The 27,034-nt window shown below is 38.1% G+C and overlaps 1 protein-coding gene and 1 long non-coding RNA gene across 2 annotated transcripts in view; both read left to right on the top strand.

The window, feature by feature from the left end:
* Positions 1 to 25,508, top strand: part of CD109 (CD109 molecule) — a 45,988-nt gene extending 20,480 nt beyond the window's left edge. The window contains 17 exon segments of the mRNA XM_088150337.1: positions 2,509 to 2,589; positions 5,605 to 5,676; positions 5,679 to 5,723; positions 5,726 to 5,826; positions 7,180 to 7,205; positions 7,207 to 7,343; positions 8,974 to 9,047; positions 9,050 to 9,077; positions 9,080 to 9,144; positions 10,066 to 10,221; positions 10,314 to 10,381; positions 18,651 to 18,788; positions 20,929 to 21,022; positions 21,024 to 21,086; positions 23,353 to 23,455; positions 24,063 to 24,132; positions 24,134 to 25,508. Of these exon segments, the coding sequence (XP_088006463.1) occupies positions 2,509 to 2,589; positions 5,605 to 5,676; positions 5,679 to 5,723; positions 5,726 to 5,826; positions 7,180 to 7,205; positions 7,207 to 7,343; positions 8,974 to 9,047; positions 9,050 to 9,077; positions 9,080 to 9,144; positions 10,066 to 10,221; positions 10,314 to 10,381; positions 18,651 to 18,788; positions 20,929 to 21,022; positions 21,024 to 21,086; positions 23,353 to 23,455; positions 24,063 to 24,132; positions 24,134 to 24,227 (1,415 nt within the window). The 3' untranslated portion in view covers positions 24,228 to 25,508.
* Positions 10,778 to 14,166, top strand: LOC148217048 (uncharacterized). The gene is made up of 4 exons (XR_015795639.1): positions 10,778 to 10,828; positions 10,984 to 11,063; positions 12,886 to 13,130; positions 14,011 to 14,166. It is a non-coding gene; the product is annotated as an uncharacterized LOC148217048 (long non-coding RNA).
* Positions 25,509 to 27,034: the final 1,526 nt, after the last annotated feature.

The raw sequence follows: 27,034 nt of genomic DNA on the forward strand, positions 1-27,034 counted from the left end.
TTGTTTTTCTCCTGCTCCCTCTGTTTATTACAGATACCAAATGCTTTTTTTATTTGCGCAGTTCTCCTTCCTTAACTATATCCTAGTTTTTTTCTGTTCTGGATATCATTTTCACTTTCAAGAGCAGAGCTAACTCAAATATATATGGGATATTGTTTACAAGGATCTCACTGAAGTAGGCAGTTTACGGGAGATATGGATATATAAGGTTGTACTGGCAGGAGATTTTGGGATAAATCTATTATACTTTGCCTTTTATAAAATGGAAACAATTGTTTTGCTAAGATAAAGGACTTTGCCCTATAAGGTGCAATTGGTTAATTAGAAAGTCCCTCCTCATGCTCACCAGTTTTTTTTACAAACTTGCCTGTATGTTTCATCACGGGCCTATTCATTCTCCTATTACTTCTGGGATACAGTGGGGCAAAAAAGTATTTAGTCAGCCACCAATTGTGCAAGTTCTCCCACTTAAAAAGATGAGAGAGGCCTGTAATTTTCATCATAGGTATACCTCAACTATGAGAGACAAAATGGGGAAAAAAATCCAGAAAATCACGTCTGATTTTTAAAGAATTTATTTGCAAATCATGGTGGAAAATAAGTATTTGGTCACCTACAAACAAGCAAGATGTCTGGCTCTCACAGACCTGTAACTACTTCTTTAAGAGGCTCCTCTGTCCTCCACTTTGACCTTTTATCAGTATAAAAGACACCTGTCCACAACCTCAAACAGTCAGACTCCAAACTCCACTATGGCCAAGATCAAAGAGCTGTCGAAGGACACCAGAAACAAAATTGTAGACCTGCACCAGGCTGGGAAGACTGAATCTGCAATAGGCAAGCAGCTTGGTGTGAAGAAATCAACTGTGGGAGTAATAATTAGAAAATGGAAGACATACAAGACCACTGATAATCTCCCTCAATCTGGGGCTCCATGTAAGATCTCACCCTGTGGGGTCAAAATGATCACAAGAACGGTGAGCAAAAATCCCAGAACCACATGGGGGGACCTAGTGAATGACCTGCAGAGAGCTGGGACCAAAGTAACAAAGGCTACCATCAGTAACACACTACGCCGCCAGGGACTCAAATCCTGCAGTGCTAGACGTGTCCCCCTGCTTAAGCCAGTACATGTCCGGGCCCGTCTGAAGTTTGCTAGAGACCATTTGGATGATCCAGAAGAGGATTGGGAGGATGTCATATGGTCAGATGAAACCAAAGTAGAACGTTTTGGTCTAAACTCAACTCGTCATGTTTGGAGGAGAGAGAATGCTGAGTTGCATCCAAAGAACACCATACCTACTGTGAAGCATGGGGGTGGAAACATCATGCTTTGGGGCTGTTTTTCTGCAGAGGGACCAGGACGACTGATCCGTGTAAAGGAAAGAATGAATGGGGCCATGTATCGTGAGATTTTGAGTGAACACTTCCTTCCATCAGCAAGGGCATTGAAGATGAAATGTGGCTGGGTCTTTCAGCATGACAATGATCCCAAACACATCGCCCGGACAACGAAGGAGTGGCTTCGTAAGAAGCATTTCAAGGTCCTGGAGTGGCCTAGCCAGTCTCCAGATCTCAACCCCATGGAAAACCTTTGGAGGGAGTTGAAAGTCCATGTTGCCCAGCGACAGCCCCAAAACATCACTGCTCTAGAGGAGATCTGCATGGAGGAATGGGCCAAAATACCAGCAACAGTGTGTGAAAACCTTGTGAAGACTTACAGAAAACATTTGACCTCTGTCATTGCCAACAAAGGATATAAAACAAAGTATTGAGATGAACTTTTGATATTGACCAAATACTTATTTTCCACCATGATTTGCAAATAAATTCTTTAAAAATCAGACAATGTGATTTTCTGGATTTTTTTCCCCATTTTGTCTCTCATAGTTGAGGTATACCTATGATGAAAATTACAGGCCTCTCTCATCTTTTTAAGTGGGAGAACTTGCACAACTGGTGGCTGACTAAATACTTTTTTGCCCCACTGTAGACAACCCATGGGCTGCATGCAATCCACCAGGACCTTATTTGCAGCCCCCCAAATCCTGAAATGGTACTGCTGATATTCCTTGGCAAAATGATCACTTTTGGGTAGCATTATTTCATATTATTTTTCAGGTTCTGGTGTGGAGTTAATAGGAGAAATACTAGGTTTTTGCCTCCCTGTTCCCATTCCCATCCTTAATCTCTTAAATGCCCTTTCCAGTGATGTTACGTTGTCATTGGATATCTTTCTTTTATCCTTCAGAAGATTGGGAAGCTGAATTTCAGCCTTCAGCCCCTCAGAAGTTGCCTATCTCTATATTATGTTATTTACACTTGATAATGGAAACCTATAAACATTGCTTGAGTAAATTCAGTCCTTGTGGATCTTGTCTTTTAGCAGATCAGGCTATTAGCTTGCAGTGGGTGATAAGGCTTTCAGAGCCTTCCCTGAAACTGCATCTCCTGCCGTTGCAGACTGCTTGGTTTGTTCAATACTGTTCTCAGATTTCATTTGTTCAGATTATCAAAGAAAGCTTCTCTATAAAAGACCTGATGGCTCTTTCAGTGCTTTTCGCAAGAGTGATCCCTCTGGGAGTATGTGGTAAGTACTTATATTGTCACACAGTATGTAGTTTTCATAGTTTTTTTATTACAACTCAAATCCACATCATAAAATGGGCCATTTAGGCCACTGAGCCCTACTTCTTCCAAATTAAAGCATCCTTGATAGATGTATGTCTAGGATCTGTATGAACACACCAAGTGAAGGAGAGACCATTAGCTTTCTGGATCTTTCATTCCACTAGCAAGCTGCTACGATTTTTTTTTTCTAATTTCCTTTTTGTTGTGCAACCAATCAGTTAAAAAAAAAAAAAAGCCACTAGCCTTAAACTTTTTTGATTCCTGGATTTTGCAATTTATACTCTTTCTATAAGCATAAATCTAGGGAAAGTGAAGACCACTGCTAACTGATTTTCTAGATTCCAAGTCTCAGGAAGGACGAACAGGAAAAAAAGACAAATATTAGATATGATGTGAGATGATGTATAAATCATCTCAATTTATGGGTCTCATCCAATCCATCCCTGTCTCCAAGCATCAGTTCAAGACATGCAGAAACCTTGCTTGGTTTAGAAGCTATAGAGACATTAAACTGAGTGTCGTCAGCATATGCCACCCTCAAACATCTGATGATCACCCAGTGGCCTTATATGGATGTTAAAGAGCAAAGACACTGACTTGTGTCAAGTCAAAAGATGCCAAGTCATAGCTATCCAATACTACTCTCTGAGATGGTGCCTGCTAGGAGTAAAACCACTACAGAACTGTTCCCCCAATTCCCCTTGTCCAGGGACAAATCAGAAAACCCGATTAAACACCTCTGAAAGATCCCTCAGGATTACAGAGTTGTCTGTCTCTGTTTTGTAGGAAGCCATCCATCAGGATGATCAAGGCTGATTAAGTCCCCAAATATGCCTGAACCTACAGAAAAAAATCAAGATGTTTTCTTCCAAGGACATCTGCACTACATGACCAGTGCCCTCTGCAACATTTTGCTCCAAAGGTATTTGTGATTGTACAGAAGTTTGCATGCTGTAATCCAGGGAAGGTTTTTTTCAGGAAAGGGTACATTACTGCCTCTTTTAAAGCTGGCAGGATCATTCCATCATGCAACAAAGTATTCACCTCTTCCTGGATCCACCTTGTCATTCCTTTCTTGGCTAGGAAACATCAAAAAGAACCAGCTGCAGTGGAGGAGTAAGTTTGAGTTGTACTGAGCTTTCTTTCTCTCCCCCCTCTCTCAATCCCTCCTGCCCTCTCAAAGCTGAGCAGAAAGTTGTTCAAGATGCAACTGTATGGAAAACAGAATAGGACCATATGTTTTTTATGTTAAAAAATCTCAAATGTATTTTGAGCTATGCCCTAGTAGTAGCAGTGGTTAGGAAAACTGTATATTGATGTATCTTCCTTCACTTTTATATTTATTCACAAATTACTACAGTGAGGCCAGGGAATAGTATTCATGTACCCAAAGGATTTTACCTCTATGATCATATCTGAAGCTAAGTTAGCTTAAGAGGCTTTTTTTCTCCCTTTTATCCTGGTGATCTGTAGGGAGAAGATGAGAGTCAGCAGCATCAATTGCCGCTGCTGATTATTACTAGGTACATGAACCACCCAGTGCCCTGCCCAGCGTCATGCGCGATGTGTGTGTAAAACTAGCAAGATGGAGGATGGAGCATCACAATGCTAACCTTGCCCCTTTAGAATGATGAATGACATTGTGACACCTATGGAAGGAGTGGGGCTTGCGTTGCAATGCTGTATCTGAGATTTTGATGATTTTGAGCCCTTCCCCCCGCCACAGATGCTACTGGCCCTGCCTGGCAAAATCACTGAAATGGATTCACTTTGCAAAGTGTGGACAAGATTCATTCATTCATTCAATTTATATAATCACCCATCTCACATTCGTGACTCTGGGTGGCTTACAATTAAAATATAAACAGCACCAAAAAAATAAAAAAATAAAACAGCCATACAAACAATACAAACATTAAAAACAATTAAACAATTACAAGCCGTATAGTACAGTCTCTGGGAGAACACAGTCATTTAAGAACAGTACAGCCATTTTATGGGCTCTACACCACTCCCTGATCCTCAGGCCAGATGGCAAAGCTAGGACTTCAGGCCCTTCCAGAAGGCTAGCAAGTTTGGGACCAGCCTGACCTTGGGGGAAATGATGTTCTGTAGGGCGGGTGCAGCAACAGAGAAGGTCATCCTCCTGGGACCCACCAGATGAAACTCTCTAGAGGACAGAACCTGCAACAAGCCTCTTCTGCTGGACCTGATGGGATGGGTAGATGTCACTGGAGAGAGACAGTCGCTCAAATAACCCAGCCCCATGCCATGTAGGGCCTTATAGGTTGTCGTCAGCACCTGGAATTGAACCTGGAAGCAAATTGGTAACGAATGCAGCTCACGGAGCAGAGATGTAACATGCACAGATCTAGGTGCACATATAATTGCCCACTCCAACTGAAGCTTCCGAATACTCTTTAAGGTCAGCATCAAGTAGAGCAGATTACAGTAATCCATATGGGAGGTGACCAGGGCATGAGTGACTGAGTAGAGATGGTGAAGTTAGAAGGCCAGGTTACTATGCTGTACGATTATGGTAATCCTGGTGCAAATACAGAGCAGCTTTATTAGAGACTTACAGCTTTTCTCTCTTCCTTCCCTGCCATTTTGATGCTAAGTACGCTGCTGCGTTTGCAACCAGAGGATTTCTTCTTAGTTTTCTATTTATTATTTATTGGATGTACCCCATGTTTCCAGAAGCAAATGAAACTCAATGTGAGTAATGTAAATTTTTTGCCTGCCAGAAAAACAACAGGGAGTTTCAGAGCTTGACGGCGGTTGCTGAGAAGTCTCTCCCAAGTTCCCATCAAATGTACCACTAATGATGATGGGACTGAGAGAAGAGTCTGTCCTGGAGATCCTTGTCTGCATATCCCTTAGTTTAAATTGACTAGCAACTTTGCATTTATGAGAAAGAATTAGATTGAGTGAAAGTGCTTAGCAGTATGCTTTCATTATAATTTCATTCTGGGTTATCAGTTTTTGTATTAAGAAGTTTCATTCAAGCGCAGCCATACATTGATACTGATCTGTATATCCTGGAGAGACAGCTGCTTGGATTCTCAGCTGTCTGAAATTCAGTGGGGAATTTGAGGAAGAGCTCTACGTACTGAACTGCAAGGAGGCACTAGCTGTTCTCTTTCGCATACAGCGTACATTTTGACTGCTCTATTAGAGTATCAATTCAGTAAGGTAATAATGATAGTGATGTTAATATTAATATACTTGAAAAAAAAGTACAGTGAAGCTGTTTACAATACGGGCTAGTACTTTAAATCAGTATAATGCCAAAGAATGCATTTGAAGCTGCAGTGTTCTCAGTCAGGCAACCAATCCTTTTTTCCCAATCTGATTTCCTCCAGGTGTGTTGAATTAGTTTTATGGGAGTTGGGGTATAATAAAACATCTGGACAGTAGAGGAAGGTTGATTTATATTGATTGCCAGAAGCTCACAGATTTAGTTGGGAGCTATTTCCAGTTCTACTTGAAAGTGCCAGGAATTGAACCTGGGACCTCTTATGCTAGTGTATAGTGTCTTGCTCTTCTCAGTTGAGGTTTTATCTCTGCAGAATGACATTCTGCTTGATTAGTGGAGGGATTAATACCTTAATTAATAGCTGTGCAGGAGTGGGTAGCTTTTGTATTCAGGGAGATTCTTTTCTTTTATGAAGTGGGCTAGGGCAGGAAAGTCTTTTGCAGCATGAATTGATTCTTGTTTCCTAAAGAGTCACACTCCTAGTAGGTAAAGATCTTTTCAAAAGGTTTTGTAATGAAAGAGCACTTGAGTGCTGATAGTTATGCCTGCATGACACAACAATGACATATATTCACATTTACATTTCTGAAATAATTGTTTCCTTTGTGTGGAATTAAACAACTTGGCTTGGCCCAAGATAAAAATAGGGAGAAGCCCACAATACGTAGAAGTCATAGTGCTGCTATGCTCATTCTAACAGGAACAATGTTAGTTCAAAGCCTTCCAGCATCATCTGATTCTAAGTCAATAGTTGTGTGCCTCCTAATAGTTACTGGAACTGTTTGAACATGGGAACGTTATTGAGGCATTTTCATTCTGTAGTGCAAATCAGTTTTCATGGGATTATAATGTAAAGACACATACAAACTCCATATGGGTTGCAGTTATCATCATCATCATCATCATCATCAGTAATTTATATTTCTGTTAGGCTCAAAATTAAGGCAGGCAGCAAATACTTTTTTCTTCCAAACATGGAATTTTGAGAATTACTAGTCTCATGGTGTTGAGATGTGCTGTATATGGCTTGTACAAACTGATACTACCTTTCCTTGCTAACTGTCTTCTGTCTTTTGAGGTTTCAAGAGGCCACTCATCTCAAGCATATTTAGAGACTTAGTGTTAGTGCATTCTTGCTCAATTCCAGCTTGCTTGCACATCCCACATTTTAGCATTATGTTTTTATCTTGGATATAAATTTGCAATTTAACAGTTCACCATAAAGACTGCTACTAATTATTGTAATTTACAGTAAAGTATTTCTTAAGATGCTATTTTTCTTTCTCCAGAATGATAAATTTAAAAAAAGAACACTGGACTTTTCAATTATGTAACATATCGGATAATCATACACTGGCTCTTGTGACTTATGCGTTATCGCTTGCTGAGAGTACAGCAGCAAAGGGAGATCTCGACAAACTGAATGAGAGATCAGAACGAAAAGGTAGTGTAAGTTAGTCTTTACGCCTGGGTGAGTAATCTGACATTCCAGTTACCCTTGTGGCAAGATATGCCAGTGTAATAAAAGAAAAGAAACACAAAATAGGTTGATGTGATCTAGTTAAAAGTTATTTATGATATTAAAGGTCTTTTAGTCATGTTTAAAATGCTTATTGTTATAATACAATTGCAAGGAACCTTCCAGTATTGAATTCAATTCAGTTCCATAATGTTACAGATTCTATTTACATTAAAAAATATACAGGTAGCAATTAATAATTGAATGTGAACTATTACCTGATTTGTGCTCTTTGTGCTGCTATAAAGAAAATGTAGATTACATTCATAGGGCCTATCATCTGTAGCAATCCCACAACTAGTTGTTCAATTCGCCACTTTTTAAAATTTAGTAAGACGGAAGTTAATCTGAATTTCTGCACTAAGCAGACAGTTAGATCTGATGGCCTAAATGGCCTTTCCAGCAGTAAGATTTTATAATTTGTGTGTTCTTCTTGATGTACAAGTGTTCTGCCAAGTTTCCCCTTCTAGCTCAAGTGATGGGAACCTGTAGTTGTGTTGTTGTTTTTATTATAATTTTATTGAAAGTTTTAAAAATGAGGAAAAGTTAATAGAAACTAAAATAGAGTAGGAAGGAAAAAAGTAAAAGGAAGAAATAAAAGAGAAAGCTGAAGTGCAAAAAAAAAAGAAATAAGGTAGAAGAAAAATAGAAAAGATTGAAAAGTCTGAAAAAAGAAAGAAGTGGCTTCTGATCTTCTTTACAGAAGTTAGAAGTACAATTGTAGATTTACCTCTTTCTCTAAAGTTATATCGTGACTCCCTTCTTTCTATAATCTATCCTATCTAATCGTCAAAACCATAACTCATAAGTTCATTTTTTTCTGTTTACACAAAAAATCCATAAGGGGTTTCCAGTCAGCAATAAACATAGATACTGTCTTTTCTCTAGTCAGACAGGTCAATTTGGCCATCTCAGCAAATTCTATCATCTTCAGCAACCATTCCTCCATTGTAGCTGTTTTTTTTAAAGTTCAGCAGATGGTCTGTGAAATGCTGGCCATTTTTTTCTTTGTTTTTTAACTGGGTGAAATTGACAAGAGTTTTGCCAAGTTTTTCCTTCTAGCCCAAATGAAACCATTAAATGCAACTTAAAAGATTGAAGGGAAGACAATTGGTACTTGCTTTCCTGGCATGGATGGGAATGGAAGAGAAGCAGGAAAATTTACCAGTTGGGAGCTATGTTATACACTGAATGGAACATCTAGTCATCACTATGGTCAAAGTACAGGTAGGGGTTGTAAATCAGAAAGGGTTTTCTTTAGCCAGTTTCATTTCTAGTCAGTTGATGTATGGGAGACAAACAGCTGAAAGTTGCAGTACAGAAAAGCCATATATGTAGCAGAACAAATCCTAGTTTATTAATCCGATAAATGTGAAATTGATTGGGGGGGGGATAGTTATCTTTAAATATGAGAAACTATAGGATTAAGAAGTAATTGACTTCAATCTGCTGAAAAAAATAACTGTCAGTATATAAACTTCAGAAGACTAAATCTTTCCTACATTACAAAAGTTGTATCCTTTTCTTATGAGTTTTGTTTCTTTTTCTTTTCCAGAAGAACTAGGATTCTGGACATCACCATCTTCTGGACTCTCCAGTTCCTGGCAGCCACATTCTGCAGATATTGAAGTTGTAGGTTATATGCTCTCTTGTCTCATTTTATTCAACAAAAGGGATTCCAATTATGAAATGGCTAAGCAAGCAAAGAAACCACCTGGGAGGTTATTCTACACAGGTTAGAAATTATCTCAAGAAAACTAATTATCAGGCATTTTTAGAATTAATCGTTAAACTTTTATGTGACTCCAGGAATGTATTATTTTCATTTAAAACTTCCAACTAGGAATCTGCAAAGCACTGTGTGAAGTTTGATTGATGAGCTCCTCAGTCAGGGCCTTCTGGATTGCCAGAAATGTATATATAAATGTTTCTAAGAATGATAAGATTTTGATTCTCTAAGGAAGCCAGCAAGAACCTTCTACTCTGTGTGCATGCCAAAGATTCAGTTACTTTTCTAAATGGGCCAAAGGCATGGTTGCATTTGATGCATCAGCCCTACTTAAAAATAGACAGAAAGGTGAATTTGGGCTGGGAAGACCTAAGTTCATATCTTTACACCAAGGTGATGTTATGGGTTCATGCACATTGCTGAGATAAGCTTTTTATAAATGTGCTTTATTGAACAAGCCATAGTGGCCTGGTTCTGATATAACGATAAGCCACAATGGCTGAGCTCATGCATCATGTTAAGCCAAAAGCAAATCAAATTATGTCTCAATGCTGTATATGAACCAGGCCAGTTTGTCTTACTTCTGTAACAGTTACTGAATGAATAAATGTATGCCTTGCAAAATGAAACTATAGTTGCTGCTATAAATGACTATTTGCTGACTTTGCCCTTTCTATTAATAACACACAATACTTAAATGAGTATTTGGACTGAATATGCATAGGAGACCATTTTTTAAAAAATTCCCAATCTAGCCCACTGCTCTAGGATTTCCAGATTACGTCTCCTCATCCAAGTACTAGCCAGGTCCACTACTTGCTTTCTGAGATCAGCCAAGCTTCACTGGGTACTGCCTGCTAACTTGGCTGACCTACTTACTTCGTCCACATTCATATTAACAAGAATTGTTCTTTCTTCTCTGGGTAGGACATTACACTATCTCTGCTGGTGTTGAGTACCTTTGCAACACTCACAGCTGATTCTGTGACAGAAATAGATGTAACAGGGAATGGATCCTTGGAAGAAAGTCCAACCGTTTTCCAAATTGATTGTGAAAACTGTTTTGTTCTCAAGACCAAAGAGGTACTGTAGTAAAAAAAGCAGTATGAGTTTCAGGCAATTCATTCAGTTTGGTATGCTTTTCTCACCATACTAAAACCTGCCATTTCTTTTAGTTTCCAGCTACACAGCCTGTTAGAGTTACAATTTCTGCAAATGGCCAAGGTTTTGCTATTTTTCAGGTAAGAGTATATTCATTTTTGTCACTTTTATTTCTTTAAGGATCTTGAACTGAATTAGGTGCTCCATTTGGTTGGATAATATTTGGATTATCAAGGGTGGAGTCAATGTTATATTAATAAACCACAAACTAGAGCTAGAATAAAATCAGAGCTGTATTTATGACTTAATTACTTTAGATCTTCTCTCCATATGTTATTCTTATGTTGGGTCTTTTTTAAAATGCTCTGCTTACTAATATCATATTAAGACGGCTATTCTGTTGTAGCAATTATGTAATATTCTTAACATACTGTACCTATCATATTGGAAAGTATGGTTTTGATTCTAATTACTGTGAGTGAATGTCTCACCTAAAGGGATTTTGTTTTCTCCTTTCCTGTTCAGCTCCTGGTGTTTTCTTAAAGGGTAATTGTAATAGCTTCAGGATCCTGTTAAATGTCACCTTAAGGTTAGTATTCTGTGTACAGAGTGGATCTTTTAAATCAGCAGCAAGACTTTTTGATGTGAATAGTTTTATTCTGAGTTGCAGGACAGCCTGCACAACAGTGAACTCTGCTGACAGACATGTTGTTAATTTCATTTTGGATCTATGATGGCTTCCAGAAAATCCTGACCATCGCTACTATCAGTATTGGAGTGTTGTCCTTTACAAAATGCTGCCAGTCCACAATTCAAAATAATAGGTAAATAACCTTTATTTACCATCAGTGTCTTGGAAGACATTATTTATTTATGTGCATTGTTTTATTGTATTTTAATCAGCATTTATTCTTATTTTATTGTAAACTGCCCAGAGTCACTCTTTGAGTGAGATGGGCAGTGACTAAATTTGAAATATAAATATTTGAAATATAATAAGCATTGGCTCCTTGTTAGTAGTGTGGAATGCGGTAGTGCTATTTTCCATGCAATTCCTTACTTGGAGCAATTTCTTTCTCTCTTTCTTCAGCCCTTGTGCCCAATCCACTATGTTTAAAAATAGTCACTTGATTTTCCAGAGAAGGTCTCCTGCTTCTCTTTCCTCCCTCTGCTCTGCAACCTGACAGAACAGTTGTTGCTTAGATTTTTCAGTGATGGTTAAACTTCTTTCCATTTTAACCCTGGCAAAATGCATACTCTTCACTCTGTGGTCAGCCAGTAGCATATGGCCTATTTTGTCCAGTTCTGACAGACGACCCAACATAGCAAACCATATGCTGTCTGGTAGCCCAGGGGGAGATGAGAAGGGGAGTGAAACAACTTACAAAAGCATCTGTGCATGTGGGACCTGCCTCCATATTTGGACTGCTGTCAAAGGAAATGGTGTTCTCTGTGGATCAAAGGGATGCTAAGGACACAGAATCCAATTTAGCATAGAAACCCCAAGCCTGTTTTACATCTTTTTTATCTTTAATCCTTGTAGAACGATTGGATTGCATGAGCCAAATTCCATGCTGATTAGAATTCAGTACAAATAAACAGTAGAATACGTGACATTAACAATGTAAGAGCTATAATAGACCACAAACAGAATTTGAAGAATAAGCTATGTATTATTTTACAAAATTTCAGAGAGGGCTGGGCTTGTTATGAAATGCCATTATTCTGGAATATGCATTTTCATAAATCATATTTCTTTTTATCAAAAAAAATCATATACATTTGAAAATAACTTCAGTTCCACTAATGAAGGCCAACATTTGAAAATATCACAGCATGCAATAATTTGCTCATCCATCATATCTGACAGTGGTGGACTCAGCTGGAATTGTTTTTAACAGGAGTCAAACTGCTAGAAGTTGTCTACACATGCAAAAATATTACAAGCTTATTTTTTAAAAAAACAAAACTGATGTGCTATCTAGTTATTAATAATTTAAAGCACTCTCTTTTGAATTTAAATATAAATAAATTTTAGATGCCAAATGCACAGGCATAAACATACATAGATTTGAAAACTAACACTAATCCTGTGCTTGTTATTACCATCTGGAAAAAGTGGGTGTTTTACCTAATCAACTGTCTATAGGATGATATTATTAATATATTTATTTTTAAATAGCATTAAAAGATAGCTTTGATGCTAGTATCAGCAATGCCAGTGTATTGTTAAAGACTGGAAAATTCTGTTTAATTCCAATATGAAACCGCAGGGAAGTGTCATTCTCAGGTTTAGCCAGAAGCCACCAATATTCTGTTGATACTTAGCTGTATTTTTCCTTTCTTGCAGACTTAAGGTCTGAAGTTTCTAGGGCCTCTGAATGTCTCCAGATGATACTGGATTTAGATGTGAAGGAATAAAATAAGACACGGCAGTTAATAACGCTGGGGGATGGACATCAGGATTTGGGAAATAATGCTTGTTTTAGAAAAAGTTCCCCACTTAAGGATCAATTTTGTAGTCTTCTAGATTCAGCATTAATGCTGGATAGCCACAGCAGCTTTGGCTGATAAACCAAGAATTCTAAGATTCATGCAGTGATAACCTCAAGGCTGGTTTATTGCCATGTGTTTTTTTTTCAGCAGCAGCCCTTGAAGATGAAAATTGCAGCTACCCCAGAAAAGTAGCATCAAAGGTAGTGAGAGGTGTCTCCTGGAGGTCCCATGTAACTCCTGGCTGAAACATCTTCACTGTTGCAAGTTGCTTTCAGGCCCAATTCAGGGTGTTCATGATGGAATTTAAAGCCTTATCAGCAGAGGAAATCACCTTTTGAGAGTGCAGCCCTGGGTGCATTCAGCCTATGATCTTCTAGGCTTTAAATGTTTTTGAGGTAGTTCTCATATTTTTACTTGTTATGTCTTTTAATGACATCCAGGGTCATGAGGAGAAAGGACAGCTTATACAGTGGTACCTCGGGTTATGAATTTAATTCGTTCCGTGACTCTGGTCGCACCCCGAATTGGTCGCAACCCGAAGGAAATTTCCCCACAAGGTTCAGTGTAATTACTGTTAATCCGTTCTGGTGTGGAGGACAGGGAGGCGGCTATTGCTTGGAGGGAGAGTCCCCCTCCCTACGACCACGTGTCAGGGGCGGAAAATAGCCGCGGACCACGTGTCAGGGGCGTAAAAATTGCCGCGGACCACGTGTCAGGGTCGGAAAAATGGCTGCAGACCACGTGTCAGGGGTGAAAAATGGCCGCGGACCACGTGTCAGGGGCGGAAAAATGGCCGCGGACCACGTGTCAGGGGCGGAAAAATGGCCACGGACCACATGTCAGGGGTGGAAAATGGCCACGGACCACGTGTCGGGCGGGAAAATGGCCGTGAACCATGTATCGGGCGGAAAATGGCCACGGACCACGTGTCAGGGGCGGAAAAATGGTTGCAGACCGTGTCACGGGAGGGAAAATGGCCGCGTATCCTGTTCATACCCCGAGGCGGAGTTTGCAAACCAAGGTAAATTTTTGCGGCCGGAGCTGGTCGTAACCCGAACAGTTCATTAACAGAGGCGTTAGTAACCCGAGGTACCACTGTACGTAGTTCAGCTGAATAAGCAAATGGGGAGACAATAGATTACCTTTCATTCTTGAAGACTGCTCATTCCCTTTCATTCTGGAGCTGTGAGGGCAGTGGGCTTTCCTAGAAACTTAGTACAAGATTCAAACCAAGGGCAGTGATTATTTTTCAAGTAATCATTTTTTTCTCTTTAGCTCAGTAGGTAGATGAGCCAAACTCAAGAGGACTTCTAACCCTTATCCAAAGAGCCATTTCTGTACAGCCACGGCTCATGGTCCCTTGCACCTGGAGTGACAGAACAGTTTGTCTCCACCTGCAGATGGAGTACTCTAAACTCTACTATAGCTCTGATCAAGGCACTTCTCTGCCCATATTCTCTCATTTATGGCACGGTTGTTCGGTACAAAGAACTTGTGCAAGCTGAAGGCAACTCTTTCTAAAGCTTCCCAAGACATTACTTCTAGGCTGGAGAGTGCTAAACTGTGCCCTGTTCTTGTTCTTTTATTAATGCTCCATTGTTTAAGAATTATTGTAGTTTGTTATCCAGATTGAATTGTCCTAAGAAAAGTAGACAGATAAAATAATAATATGATTTATGATTGTGATTTACAGTAAGACCAACCAACCAACCAAGCTACCCTTTTCTAGTAAAATAATCTAACATTAGGAGTAATATTAATATGCCAAATGTATATTAATAGATTAATATGCCACAATGTACAGTAAAAAACAACTTTAAGCAAATGTTATGTGAGATTTCCATTTAAAAAAGAACTATATACATACATACACACATGCACTTATGCATGTGTATATGTGTGTGAGTGCATTTAAATAGCCCATTGGACAAATACAGAATGCAATAATTGCTGCTAACAATAGCAATATTGTACGACTTATCATCTGCTATGCATTGCATGTAAGCAGCCTGTAAAGAATTATCACATTTGGAATGTATAGTAGATGAATCAAATCAATAATATGATTTACTATCATTACATCATATGCAAAGAGGAACACTTGTCCCTTCACTTAAAGTTAGCAATGGCATTAATACCATTGTTGTATTAGTTGTAATCCATCACGTCAAAAGCAGCCCTTCAGCCATGTCTAGCTGTTCACTAGAAGCTCAGTAGACTTCCTGATTTATGCCCATGTAGGATTGGGCAAAAAAAATAGGGGAGAGGGAAGCTTGTTAAACATCTGGTAAGAATGAATCATGTCATTTGAGAACTCCATTTCACTTTTTGAATCCATTCTGGATAGTGTATTATATAATATAGCAAAGTCTAATGACCACTCACTTCCAAGGGGAATGCCAATTCTGGTACATTTTTCCACAACACTGATTTTTCAAAGAATCTTATATATTTTCCCTCTAAACTTTCCATTGTTTTGTATTGTTTTGGTTCATAAATTGGTTAGTAGACTTCTAAGGTTCTTTTAATTACATCCAAAAATTCAAATGGATGCTCAGCCTATCTGAACCTTTATTTATCTTGGATAAAACAGAATTATGCTTTCTGTATGATAAACATATAGACTGTTCTCTTAGATGTAAGGAAAGCAGCATTTATTCCATTCTTTAAAAAGATAAAGAAGCTCTTGTGTCTGGTTGAGTCTTTGTGATTACATCCATGTAATTTTCTTGTCAGCAAGGAGACTTCCTATTTCCTTCTTCAGGGATGTTTTTCAATTTCCAGTCTAGTGAACAACCCTGATTTTTCAATTCTACATATGTCAATAAAGTGAAAACATTTGGCATTATGAGGCAATAATGGCCAGCTCTGCGTGTGTGTGTGTTTAGTGCATACACATTCCTGAAGCAATTGAATACATTCAAATTAGTTTTTATTTTGGCATTAGGGTTTTAACCACACTTAAGGCACCAGGCTAGAAACTGGGAGACTATGAGTTCTAGTCGCACCTTAGGCACAAAGCCAGCTGGGTGACCTTGGGCCAGTCACTCTCTCTCAGCCCTAGGAAGGAGGCAATGGCAAACCACTTGTGAAAAAGCCTTGCCAAGAAAACTGCAGGGACTAGTCCAGACAGTTGCCAGAAGTCAACACTGACTTGAAGGCGCGCATGCACACACACACACACACACACACACACACACACCCCAAGTTTAAACAAGATATATCTGGAGCTCCTTAACAGAAAAAGGCCAGCTTAGGATGGTGTGAATCTTCCCATCCATTTTCACACCTGCTGAAGTTCATATTTTTAAAGCAAGCTCATTAATGTTCTCTTTTCTTCCTCAAAGCCTAATTCAGCAGCCAAAGAAAATGCTGCCAAAAATTTCTTGCTGAAAATAACCCTTTAACCATATACCTTCATCCAGACATCTGTTTAAGATCCCACCATAAGGATAAACATGGGAGACCAAAGATTCCTGGACTGACAGGCAGTTTTCCAAATTCTTGATTTTTTTTAAGCTGGAATATTGTGAAGGTTGCTGCTAAAAGGATTTTAATAATGCTTTCAGAAGGAAACTCCTTGTTTTCAATGATTGTTGAAGCAAAGTAGTTCCAGAAGTGTAGAATGTCTTGCAGTTTCATAAATGTGAAGGATAACATCTCCCTGCCATTTATCTTGGAAAAGTATTGGAGATTCTTTGCAATCAAGAACTGGCAATACTAAGGCCAAGTTTATGCATCATGGTAAGCCAAAGTTTATTTTAACCTTGGTTTGTTATCTAAGCCACAGTGACTACATTTACATATATGGCTTAGCCATAACCATAGTTTTCCAACTAGAATAGCTAGGTTCATATACCACACTAAGCCAAAATCAACATATATTGTGGTTTAATATGATGTATGTTAAACATACGTGTTAAACATTCTGTTTCAAGCATCTTTCATGAAGACAGAACTACTTCATATTTCCTTAGGTGAAATTTTGCTATCTGTATGTGAATTAAACAAGAATTGTAGGTAGACGAGAAAGATGAGTTTTAAAACAGCAAGGTTTTTTTGCCAATGTACTTGAACATGACATCTGCTAAGGAGAACACTCACCTGATATACAGAAACAAAGCTTGCTCGTGCCTCTCAGATCCAGCCTCCAGTTTGCAATATTTTATCTGACTATGAAGATGGAGGAATTTTACTGCAGAAATAAAAATGTATAAAATCACAACATGCAAAATATATGTACATATGCATAAATTTAGGCACCCTTGGTCAAATGGCATGTTTTAGTGAATCATTAAATTAACAGTAGAGGACATAAGCTCTGCATGGTACAAAGCTAGACTTTCTGCAAGTGTGAATGCATATTTACTATTATGCAGATTTTTTAAAATAGTGATTTTACATCATTCTTGATTCTTGCAGCTACATAGACAGGTCTATGCAGTTTTCTTGGCAAGATTTTTAGAAGTGGTTTGCCTTTAACCACTACACCAAACTGGCTCTCATGTAGATGTCTTCATATTCAGAATAAGAAAACAGTGAATATACCATATTATTACTATTTTTGTATATAAACAATTTTACTTTGGCAGAAGTAATAATTTCCAGATAGTTGCTATAGCCAGCTACGAGTCTTCCTATTCCTGGCTTTGGATTTTTTTGTCCCTATTCTTCCTTGCAGATAGCTGTTTGCATCTCCCCAAAGGTGCTTAATCACAACCTAAAACCAATACAAAAACTGATGCAAAACGTGCAGCAGTTATTCTTTAACTAAATGTGTACAAAATAAATAAGTGAGAGACTTTGCCATTTAGAAAATTGTAGTTGCATTACCATTCTAGTTTTGGAGTTAGGCAGCAAAACTTGAAATGCTTTTTTTTAAAGAAAAAAATAATATCACAAAATGACATAAATGTCAGTTTAGTTGAGTCATTGACCCAGATGTGGGAAACTCCCATAATCATATTCACAAACAATCATAGAAGCAGAGGATGCACAGCAGAGAAATCATTAATTCCAGAACAGAAGTGAACTCTTAAGGAAAGATGTCTGGTTTTCCAAAGGAATCGGCAAATGTATATGAATTGTACCAGAGTTTCCAGATGTCTTGAATGATGTTTTGCATTTTACCGAAACTACATATTGGCAGGTGTAAGTATAAGCCAGGATGCCAGTCATCATAAGGGTGTCAGCTAGTAAATATGTGGTTATATGTTGCATCCATTTCCATCCCCCCTGTCTAAACTGTCATATCAAAGTATGTTTTTAAAATGTGTTTAAAATATCAAAGTACTTTTTAAAATTCTTTCTGCCTATGACAGCATATCTTGCTTTGCCCTATTCGAAGCAGGCTGGGTAGGAAAATTGAACTGATGCCACAACCAGCTGAAAGCATATTTGGTCATTCCTTTGTAGGCTCTCCTTTCTTCATGGATTTCTCTTTGTTCAAGGCTAAGAAGGAATGAAAAATTGAACCTAAAATTCCTTCCAGTAAAATAGTTGTTTAAGAGGCTATCCTGTATGTTGATCCAGATGTCCCTGAATTGCCAGTATATTCTTACCATTTTGCTTTTCTTGGGAAATACCGCAACAACAGCATTTGGGTGATGACAAATTTTTGATTTGTTTCCAGCTTGATTTGACCAAGTTCACAGCAGTTCCAGTAAGAAGAAAGCATGTTTGACTTGTTATTTTGTGGGGCTTTTGATTGGCTTGTTTTGAGGCTTTGAAACTGGAGGTTTTATTTCAGAAAATGGTACACTGTGCCACATTTTTTTTAATGTGTATTACATTATTGTATATATGAATTTAATTTGATAAACTATGAAGTAGCTCTGTTATTACCCTTCTCTACAAATGATTGTGTTTTCTTCACTGAATATCACCATTTTTTTTGTTTTTACATCTTTATAACACAATGTTATATACAATATGAAAAATTCACATACGAGCAAAAGGCATAGATCTGCACAAAATCAAGAAGCTTTTGACTTAGATGTGTATGTAAAGGATGACAAAGACATAAATAGTTTAACTTTAAATGTGTGTACCAGGTAAGTAAATATACTGTATTAAACCATCAGTTCTCTTTTATTTACAATTTTTAAAATGACTTTTTTGCTGAATCTTACTCTCTTTAACAGATATATCACTATAATATATTTCAGAGGAATCAAAGTTTGTGCATGGCACTCCATTATATTTTGCCAGGTTTTCTGAAAGAATGAATGAGTGAATGAATGAATGAAACAAACAAAAAATCCTACCGAAGTTAAAGTCCAGTTAAATCTAAGGAGACAGTTCAGAAGGCCTTAAAAAGTAGGCTCTTCCCTCAGGTTTTAGGGGCCAAAAGTTAGTAGAGCCCAGTTTGTGTGTTTTGTCTTGCACTGAATGAGGAGTTCCATATTTTTACCCAGCATCTTTCACTGTTTTATAGGCATACTTTTGTTTTTATGCCTTTCCTAGCTGCACAGAATTATTTGATTAAGATGGACAGCCATATAAATTTGCAGAATAAAGAATAAATAAATATATTTGTCCTTCAGTAAAACTTTGGCATTCTCCTGAACACAATGCAGGCCAGTCACTTTGTTGGCTTCCCTTTTTCATATTGGCTTGGCAAAAAATGATTATACCTGCAAGTACTGTCCAGAGAGAACTTTTTTTTCCTTCTACAATTACAACAAAGACATAATTAAAACCAGTTTTGGTTATTTGCTTTCCATAGCAGCTTTGAGGGCTGGTGATTTGCCCCACAGGTGGTTTTATTTCTTTTAGTCTCACAAGCCAACGTCAAACAACAGTACTTCGTATCATGCATTGCTAAACTTTGGACATCACCGCCACGTGACATAATGTTGGCTGCCCATTTGGATTGCCTTAAAGTGGACTGAAACAAATTAAGGGAGGATAAGGCCATCAGGGGCTACTAGTCCCTTTAGCTATATATTATCAATTGAAGTACATCTCATTGCCAGTCACTGAAGAAAAGGAGAAGGAAGGTGCGGCTGCTGACTTGTCCTTGGATCTTCCCAAATGTGTGGGGCTGGGGAAAGATGCTGGGCGAGAGTGGCCTTCGCTCTGATCCTGCATGACTGTCCTGCTCTTAGGGTGTACTGAATTCCTGTCCAGATATGATCTGTGTTTAGTCAATCATACTTACAGGCCCAAGAGCCTTGCTTGGAGAAGGGAGTCTTTTTGTAAATTTCCCCGATATAACAAGAAACATTGTTTTACTCAGTTCCCCAGCATTCAGAGCACAAATCTGAGAGGTGTTCTATTAAAAAATTATGACAGAAATTTCTTGTTCATGCCAAATGGATGTCTTCTGACATCCCCTTGAAGAACTTTTGTCATTGCTGTTTGAAGCTTTCACTTAGCTTGTCCTATCAATAGTTCCTGTCATAATGTTACAGTTGGAAATCAAGGTTCTTGGTTTAGATATCTGGCTCCTTTAAAATGGGTGGGAGAGGGATATACAGAAACACTATAGATAATATTGGGGTGTGTAAGTGTTTGTGCTCTTCTATAGTTTTATATGCCTCCAGTGTGAATGGAGAGGCTTTTTCAAGGACTGTACTTTACGCAGTATTGTATACAGTAAAACCTTGGTTTGCGAATATAATTCGTTCAAGAAACATGCTTGTAATCCAAAGCACTTGTATATCAAAGCGAATTTCCCCATAAGAAATAATGGAAACTCAGATGATTCGTTCCACGACCCAAAAATATTCATATAAAAATGATTACAATACTGTAATGTAATACAAAATAATAAAGAAAATACAAAATATAAAGAAAAATAAAACAAATTAACCTGCACTTACCTTTGAAAACCTTCGTGGCTGGTGTGAGGGAGACAAGAGAGAGGAGGGTTATTGTGTAGGATGACTTTCACTATCACTAGCATGGGAGATGATCACCCACAATCCCGCAGTGAGAGAGAGAAGAACCATTGGCTCAGTTGTGATCATGTGACATTCGGTGTCACGTTCTACTCGTATTGCAAGACATCGCTCGTTTATCAAGTTTAAATTTATTAGAAATGTTTGTTCGTCTTGCGGAACACTCGGAGATCAAGTTATTCGCAATCCAAGGTTTTACTGTACTAAGAATTAGTAACATTGCATGCTTGTGTATGTATGTGTGCATGCACAGTTATTTCTATGTAAATCATTCTTTTTTGTTTGTTAGATATCTGGGTACTGGCTCATCTTTAAGAAGTGGCATGGCTGTCATGGAGTTTGGATTACTGAGTGGTTTCTCTCTGTCACCCGGTTTTGTGTCATTTAGATGGCCCAGTTAAAAAGGTGGAAAAAGATGAAGGCAAAATCCATTTATATTTGGACTCTGTAAGTTAAAACAAGGACATACTGGTCAGAAAGATGATGAGCTGAAGCTTTGATTCAAAAACTACTAACATTGAGATGTTGTATATTTGTGAAAAGTTTTTAAAAAATTATTATTTAAAATAAACATTACATTTTGTCAACACTGTAGACAAAATTTTGAGGTAACTTAATTGGAATCCTCCAGTTCATTTAGGAGAGACCATGTTTAATGAAGTATACTTGTGTAAGTTTGACCAAGCCCTGTAAGAATATGTAGAGACAGATGTTTAAGATCCAAAAGGCCAAATAAAAATTATTAAGTTACAAGCTCTGATAGAAAGCCTGTACTTCTAAACTTTCTGTCTTCATAGTTGAGGAAAGGAGAAACAGAAAAGAATTACTCTATTCTTTTTATATTGAAGCTGTCTGAATGGGTGAAGCTAAGGAATGGTATAAGAAACTTAAATTACCAAAATAATTGCTTGATTAAAAATGCACACACATAAGTTTACTACTTGTTTTTTTGCATTCAAACACAATATATGGCAATCTTGCTTATTTAGAAAAGTGATTTCACCCATAATGACATCAGAATAATTACATCCCACAATTTAACCCAGCATATTCCCATAATATGGGAACCCTACCAGTATTTGCCACTTTTACAATCATGTAAAGTTACTCTTATTAACAGGACTTAATCAGAATATTTTAGAATCTAGCCATTTTGTATCCAAATGTTTTTTAATATTTATTTCCAGAAATGCAAAACATGTAAACAGTCCTTCCTGCAACTGATAATACAGGGCAATATTGCCCTAAAATGTGGCAAAGTGGGGTGTTGCAATATGTTCTGAAAAATTGTCATAGCGAGCTTGCTCTATTTGTTTTTTTCTGTTTGGGAGCCATGCTGTGCCAAGATTAAGCACACTAGTAGTGCAAGCATCTGTGTGTTTATTCAGGAGATGTGTAAAAGATTGATGCCTAAAAGCAAATTCACATGGTACAGGTGGTCCTTGCTTACTGACTACTTGTTCAGTGACCATTCAAAGTTATGATGTTGTTGAAAAACGAGACGACTGGTCCTCAAACTTGTGGCTGTCACAGCATCCCTATGGTCATGTGATCATGATTCAGGTGTTTGGCAACCAGTGTGCAATCACGGTCACATGATTGCCATTTGTAACTTTCACAGCCTGCTTCTGGCAAGTCAGTGGGGAAGCTGGAGGGAAGTCACAAATCGTGGTCACATGACATAGCACTTAGTGATGGAGTTGTCGGTCCCACTTGTGGTTGGTAAGTGTAGTAGTGTAACTGTACAGGTAGTCCTTGTTTAGTGACCACAATTGGGACTGGCAACTTGGTTGCTGGGCACTAGGATTATTAGCAAGAAGAGAATTAATGTTTGTATTTGCATTCATTAGAGAGGAAGGGATTATAAGAGAGTAAGCAGGCACACAGTGGGGGATACACACTGAAAGGAATGCGTTGGTGTTGGCTGTTTGCCTAGCAGCTCATGGCTCAGAGCTCTGAGCTACTTAGGAGGCAAACAAAAGCCAAAGGTGTGAAACTGATTAAAGTCTTGTCAGTTACAGGCAACAGCCGCAAGCCAGATAATTAAGGTCCCAGAACTGAGTTGTTAACTTGCAGTTAGCACCTTTTGGGGTATCACTGTGCTGCAGAGAAAAGCAGCTTAGGAAGAGATAGCATATTTAAGCAATCTTTCTGCTCTGTGAAGGGGGGCAAAAAAAAGGGTCAGGCACAGGACAATGCGTAGTAACTGACTGTAATGGTGAGCATGTGACAGAGAGAGAGACACTGCGAAGGTCATAAATGCGGGCATTGGTCGCAAAGTTACTTTTTCATCACCGTTGTAACTTTGAATAGTCGCTGTCCGAGGCAGTTGTTAAGCAAAGTCTACCTGTATTTACTTTCAAAACAAGTAGGTCGATAAGAATGAATTTTGGTATGTATGATTCTGTACTAGACTTTTTTTACTTTTGTCTTTGTGTGTGTGAATCAGTTCCTGTTTGTGATTCTACTCCACTAGTGCAATACATTATGTCTACTCTTATTGGTGAACTATAGATAACATTGCCAGAAAGGATGGTCTTTTTTGAATATACACCTATATCTACTGTTTTGGGTAATGCAGTTAAAGATGGATGCATATGAAGTTTCTGTTTTTTTAAATAAGTTAAACTATTAATTAAACCTCTAGTTTTCCATATGTATTCACTATGGAAGCATACAGACTTCTCTGAAGGCTTTATCTTTTATTTTTTAGCTAAACAAACCACAGGTTTGTATAGATATTCCAGCTGTGAGAGACTTCAAGGTGGCAAATACCCAGGATGCTTCTGTGACCGTGATGGATTATTATGAACCCAGTATGTGTCAATCATTTTTTATGTATTCAGTGCTGAAGTATGCAGTTTAGGTTGGAAAGTGAAGAATGAACTGTTGTTTGTTAAGGAAGGACCACATTTAATTAAAGTTACAGTAAGGATTGTAAATGAGACATCGGCATGAATGGAAACCACAGGAACTTAAATAATGTTAATTCCATTAATGCAAATTCTTGAGAAAGGGGTAGTGGTGGTGAGAGAGAGGGCAGTGTTCAGTGGAACATGAAGTCCATTTGATTTATACTCTTTGTAAGATCAATCCTTATATTTCAGGATATAATTCTTCTTCAACGAAGAATGATTTCATTACTTAATCCATTCCTCATTTCAACAAATTCGACAATAGTTTGGATTCACAGTTAAATAGTAAAAAAAGGACTTTTATTCATTCTGTTCCAGATAGAAAATTGAAATCAGGGCATCATACAAAATCTCTGCAGAGTACAGTGGGATTTCTGAGACTGAAGTTATATGATAGCTTTGTTTCTGATATTGTTTCAGCAGCATATCAATACCATCAAATTACAGTTTGTTTGAATATGATGGGCTTTAACAACACCAAAGATTTCTTCTCAATTGTTCGCAATAGGGGGGGGAACAGTGAAAAGCTACAACTCCCTGGTGATGCAGAGTTTATCTTGTACCTTCTGTGAAGACAATGCTTTGTAAATCAGGTGCCATCTGATTCACCAGTTCTCTGTCTTTTGAACTATTAGTACTGCTAGTACTGTCAGCTTGCTATATAATTGTCTGATTTAATAACTGGGTGACGGACTCTTACTGCACTTTTAAGAGTACCATTGATTGTACGTTCCTGCACAAGGAGAGATTTGGACCCTGTGAAAATTGACTTATGGGCCTAGACTCTGTGCAAGAACTTGCATCTCAAAGTAACTATATAACTATCAGGAAGGGTGAGTTTCCCAGAATGGAAAGCTTCAAGTCTGTACCATTTTTATTCTCACTGATATTTTCTATACCAGTGTTTCTCACCCTTGGCAACTTTAAGATGTGTGGACTTCAACTCCCAGAATTCCCCAAGCAGCAACCCACACAGCTTAAAGTTGCCAAGATTGAGAAACACTGTTCTTTACCTATTAAATGTTTAAGGACTTGCTGCAAAATCTTATATATGTGCCTAGAAATAAGCCTGAAAGGGCCTTACTTCTAGTAAGTGCATATAAGATTGCAGCCTAAACTATTTTGTCCTGTGAATTAATGGAGGATCCAGATTCTAAAATTTACTCTGAATTAGATAATATTAAATTAAAACTAATTAAATTGTCTTGTCCAAAACTTTAACCATTTTTAAAATTAAAACATATCTGAATGTATGAGGCCAAACTGATATAGAGGAAAAAACTGAACCAGAGTGTATATATTTTATGCAGTTTCTTTATTTTTATAGTAAATTTATGAGTATTTTTAAAGCATATTTTTAGTTTTAGTAGTTACATAATGTATTATTTAAGCTTTACATCCAATTTAGTTCATGGTACATTTTAGGCTAACATTTAATTCACAAGTGTTATTGACTGTACTGGCAAAGGATTGAGTCTCACCTTCAAAGCAGTTTAACTAATAAGTACTTTGGACTAGATTAACATTCAGTGTAATGATTCCATTTTAATTTATCAGCTATATATTGCAACAATCAAATTCACTTGGATAGGAATTCCTGCAAATGAAGCACTGGATTAAAATAATGATGTGGTCAGGGACAGGTTTACATAAGTCTTAAGTGTGTAAAATAAATTGTTAGGGGGTTTGGCCTATCTATCTGCCTATTTTTCTTGGCATTGTACACTCTAGTTTGAATGTTATATTGAATAGCCTTGGGGAAAGAGTGCATGGGGTAAAGATTACATACACACGCACTTGGAAACACAAATTTCTGTGTTCACATATGTATACACCTGCCTAACATTGAATAAAGAAATGTGTGTTGTGGCTGAAAGGAAATACATGTTTAGGATTTCAGTATTTTGTACATATATGTGGGGACAGGGGTATTTACTTATGTTGTCATTCCCTATTAAACCATATATTTCTTGGTGAAAATTTAAAGTTTGCATCTCTTTGCATTCTTACCAGATCAAGAAAAAAGCACTTCATACACTTTAGTAAATATATCCATAGGGCTGATCCATACGGAAATAAACACAGTGTTTCTTTTTGGTCATCCCTCTGTGTGTTTATTCAAAAGAAAGTCCCACTTATTCCAACATTTTAATATCAGATTTGTTTATTTATTTGCCAGCCTTTTTATGCTGTCTACTTATACGAGCATAGGTGGCTTACAGTTTGTTGTTGTTCAGTCATTAAGCCGTGTCTGACTCTTCGTGACCCCATGAACCATATCACGCCAGGCCTTCCTGTCCTTCACTGCCTCCCGGAGTTTGTTCAATTTCATGTTCATTGCTTCGGGGATGCTGTCTAACCATCTCATCCTCTGCTGTCCCCTTCTCCTTTTGCCTTCCATCTTTCCCAGCATCAGGGTCTTTTCCAAAGAGTCCTCTCTTCCAGCTAAAACTTCTGTAAAAACATTAAATAAAAACTGCTCATCAAAAAACTTGGTGCTAGAAGTAGTTCTATAATACTCTTATCAGGAATGCTTAACATGCTTGAATATGCTCCAAGTCTTCAGCAATTTTATATATTGCTGGTATAGTGGTATTTCAGGCCAAGCTTGGGTTAGGAAAGCTGAAAAAGGGACAAATGAAGGCATGGACAGAATATGAAGTAGGCAGGTGAAGCTGCTAGCAATGGGGGAGCGCTGATGAAGGTGAGCACAGCAGGAGTTGAGCGCAGGCATGTAGAGAAGGTTGTGGGCTAAGCTCAAGAATGGAGCAATAGCAATGATTGAGAGTTGGGTTGGGGGGTCCCTATCTTGGTTTAGTCAGCCAACTCTCAAGGTATTGCTGGCAAATTTCTTAACACAGTGCATAGGTGGGCCTTCCTTTCTTTTCCCATGGGTCACATCCTCATGCCTGCAGGTCTCAAGCAGTCGACCTTGGAGCCTCTGCTACTTCCTGGCTCTGGGACATCCTGCTTGTGAGGATGGTGTGGTCTGAGGCTGAGGGGCTTCCTTACAGCATCATTCTCCAAAGTACTTGAGGAAGATTGGTGGTGCAATCATAGCCATCCTGCTGATGTTAAAATGCTGAGGAGATGCAGATAAAGCATGAGCCAATCTATGCTTCTTCCAGCTGAATGAAATAATTCAAAGTTTGCTATAAAGTCAGTGTTCTACCCCCAGTTTTGCAGCCATTGGAGTACCAAAAATCCCCTCAACCCCAATCTGTGCTGAGTGGGGAAAAGTAAATTGCATGTTCCTTTTCTTACGTTTCCTGTAGCGTGTATGTTTGGCAGTTTCCCAAAATACTGAGCTGTTGGTATATGGGAAGAAGTTCCTGACCCTCTTTGCTTGAACATAAATTTCTGTTGAAGGCAATGATCGTGACATGACACTCTAGTTTTGCAGCCAGGCACATTTCCCAACAGCTGCAGCTGCGGTTATAGTGTAGAGCATCTAGGTAGGGTCTCTCTGTGTCTGTGTAT

This window comes from Python bivittatus, unplaced genomic scaffold (assembly GCF_059951505.1).
Source record: "Python bivittatus isolate LINGU-HERP-01145 unplaced genomic scaffold, Pbiv_v1 ctg000020_np1212, whole genome shotgun sequence".
NCBI lineage: Eukaryota > Metazoa > Chordata > Lepidosauria > Squamata > Pythonidae > Python > Python bivittatus.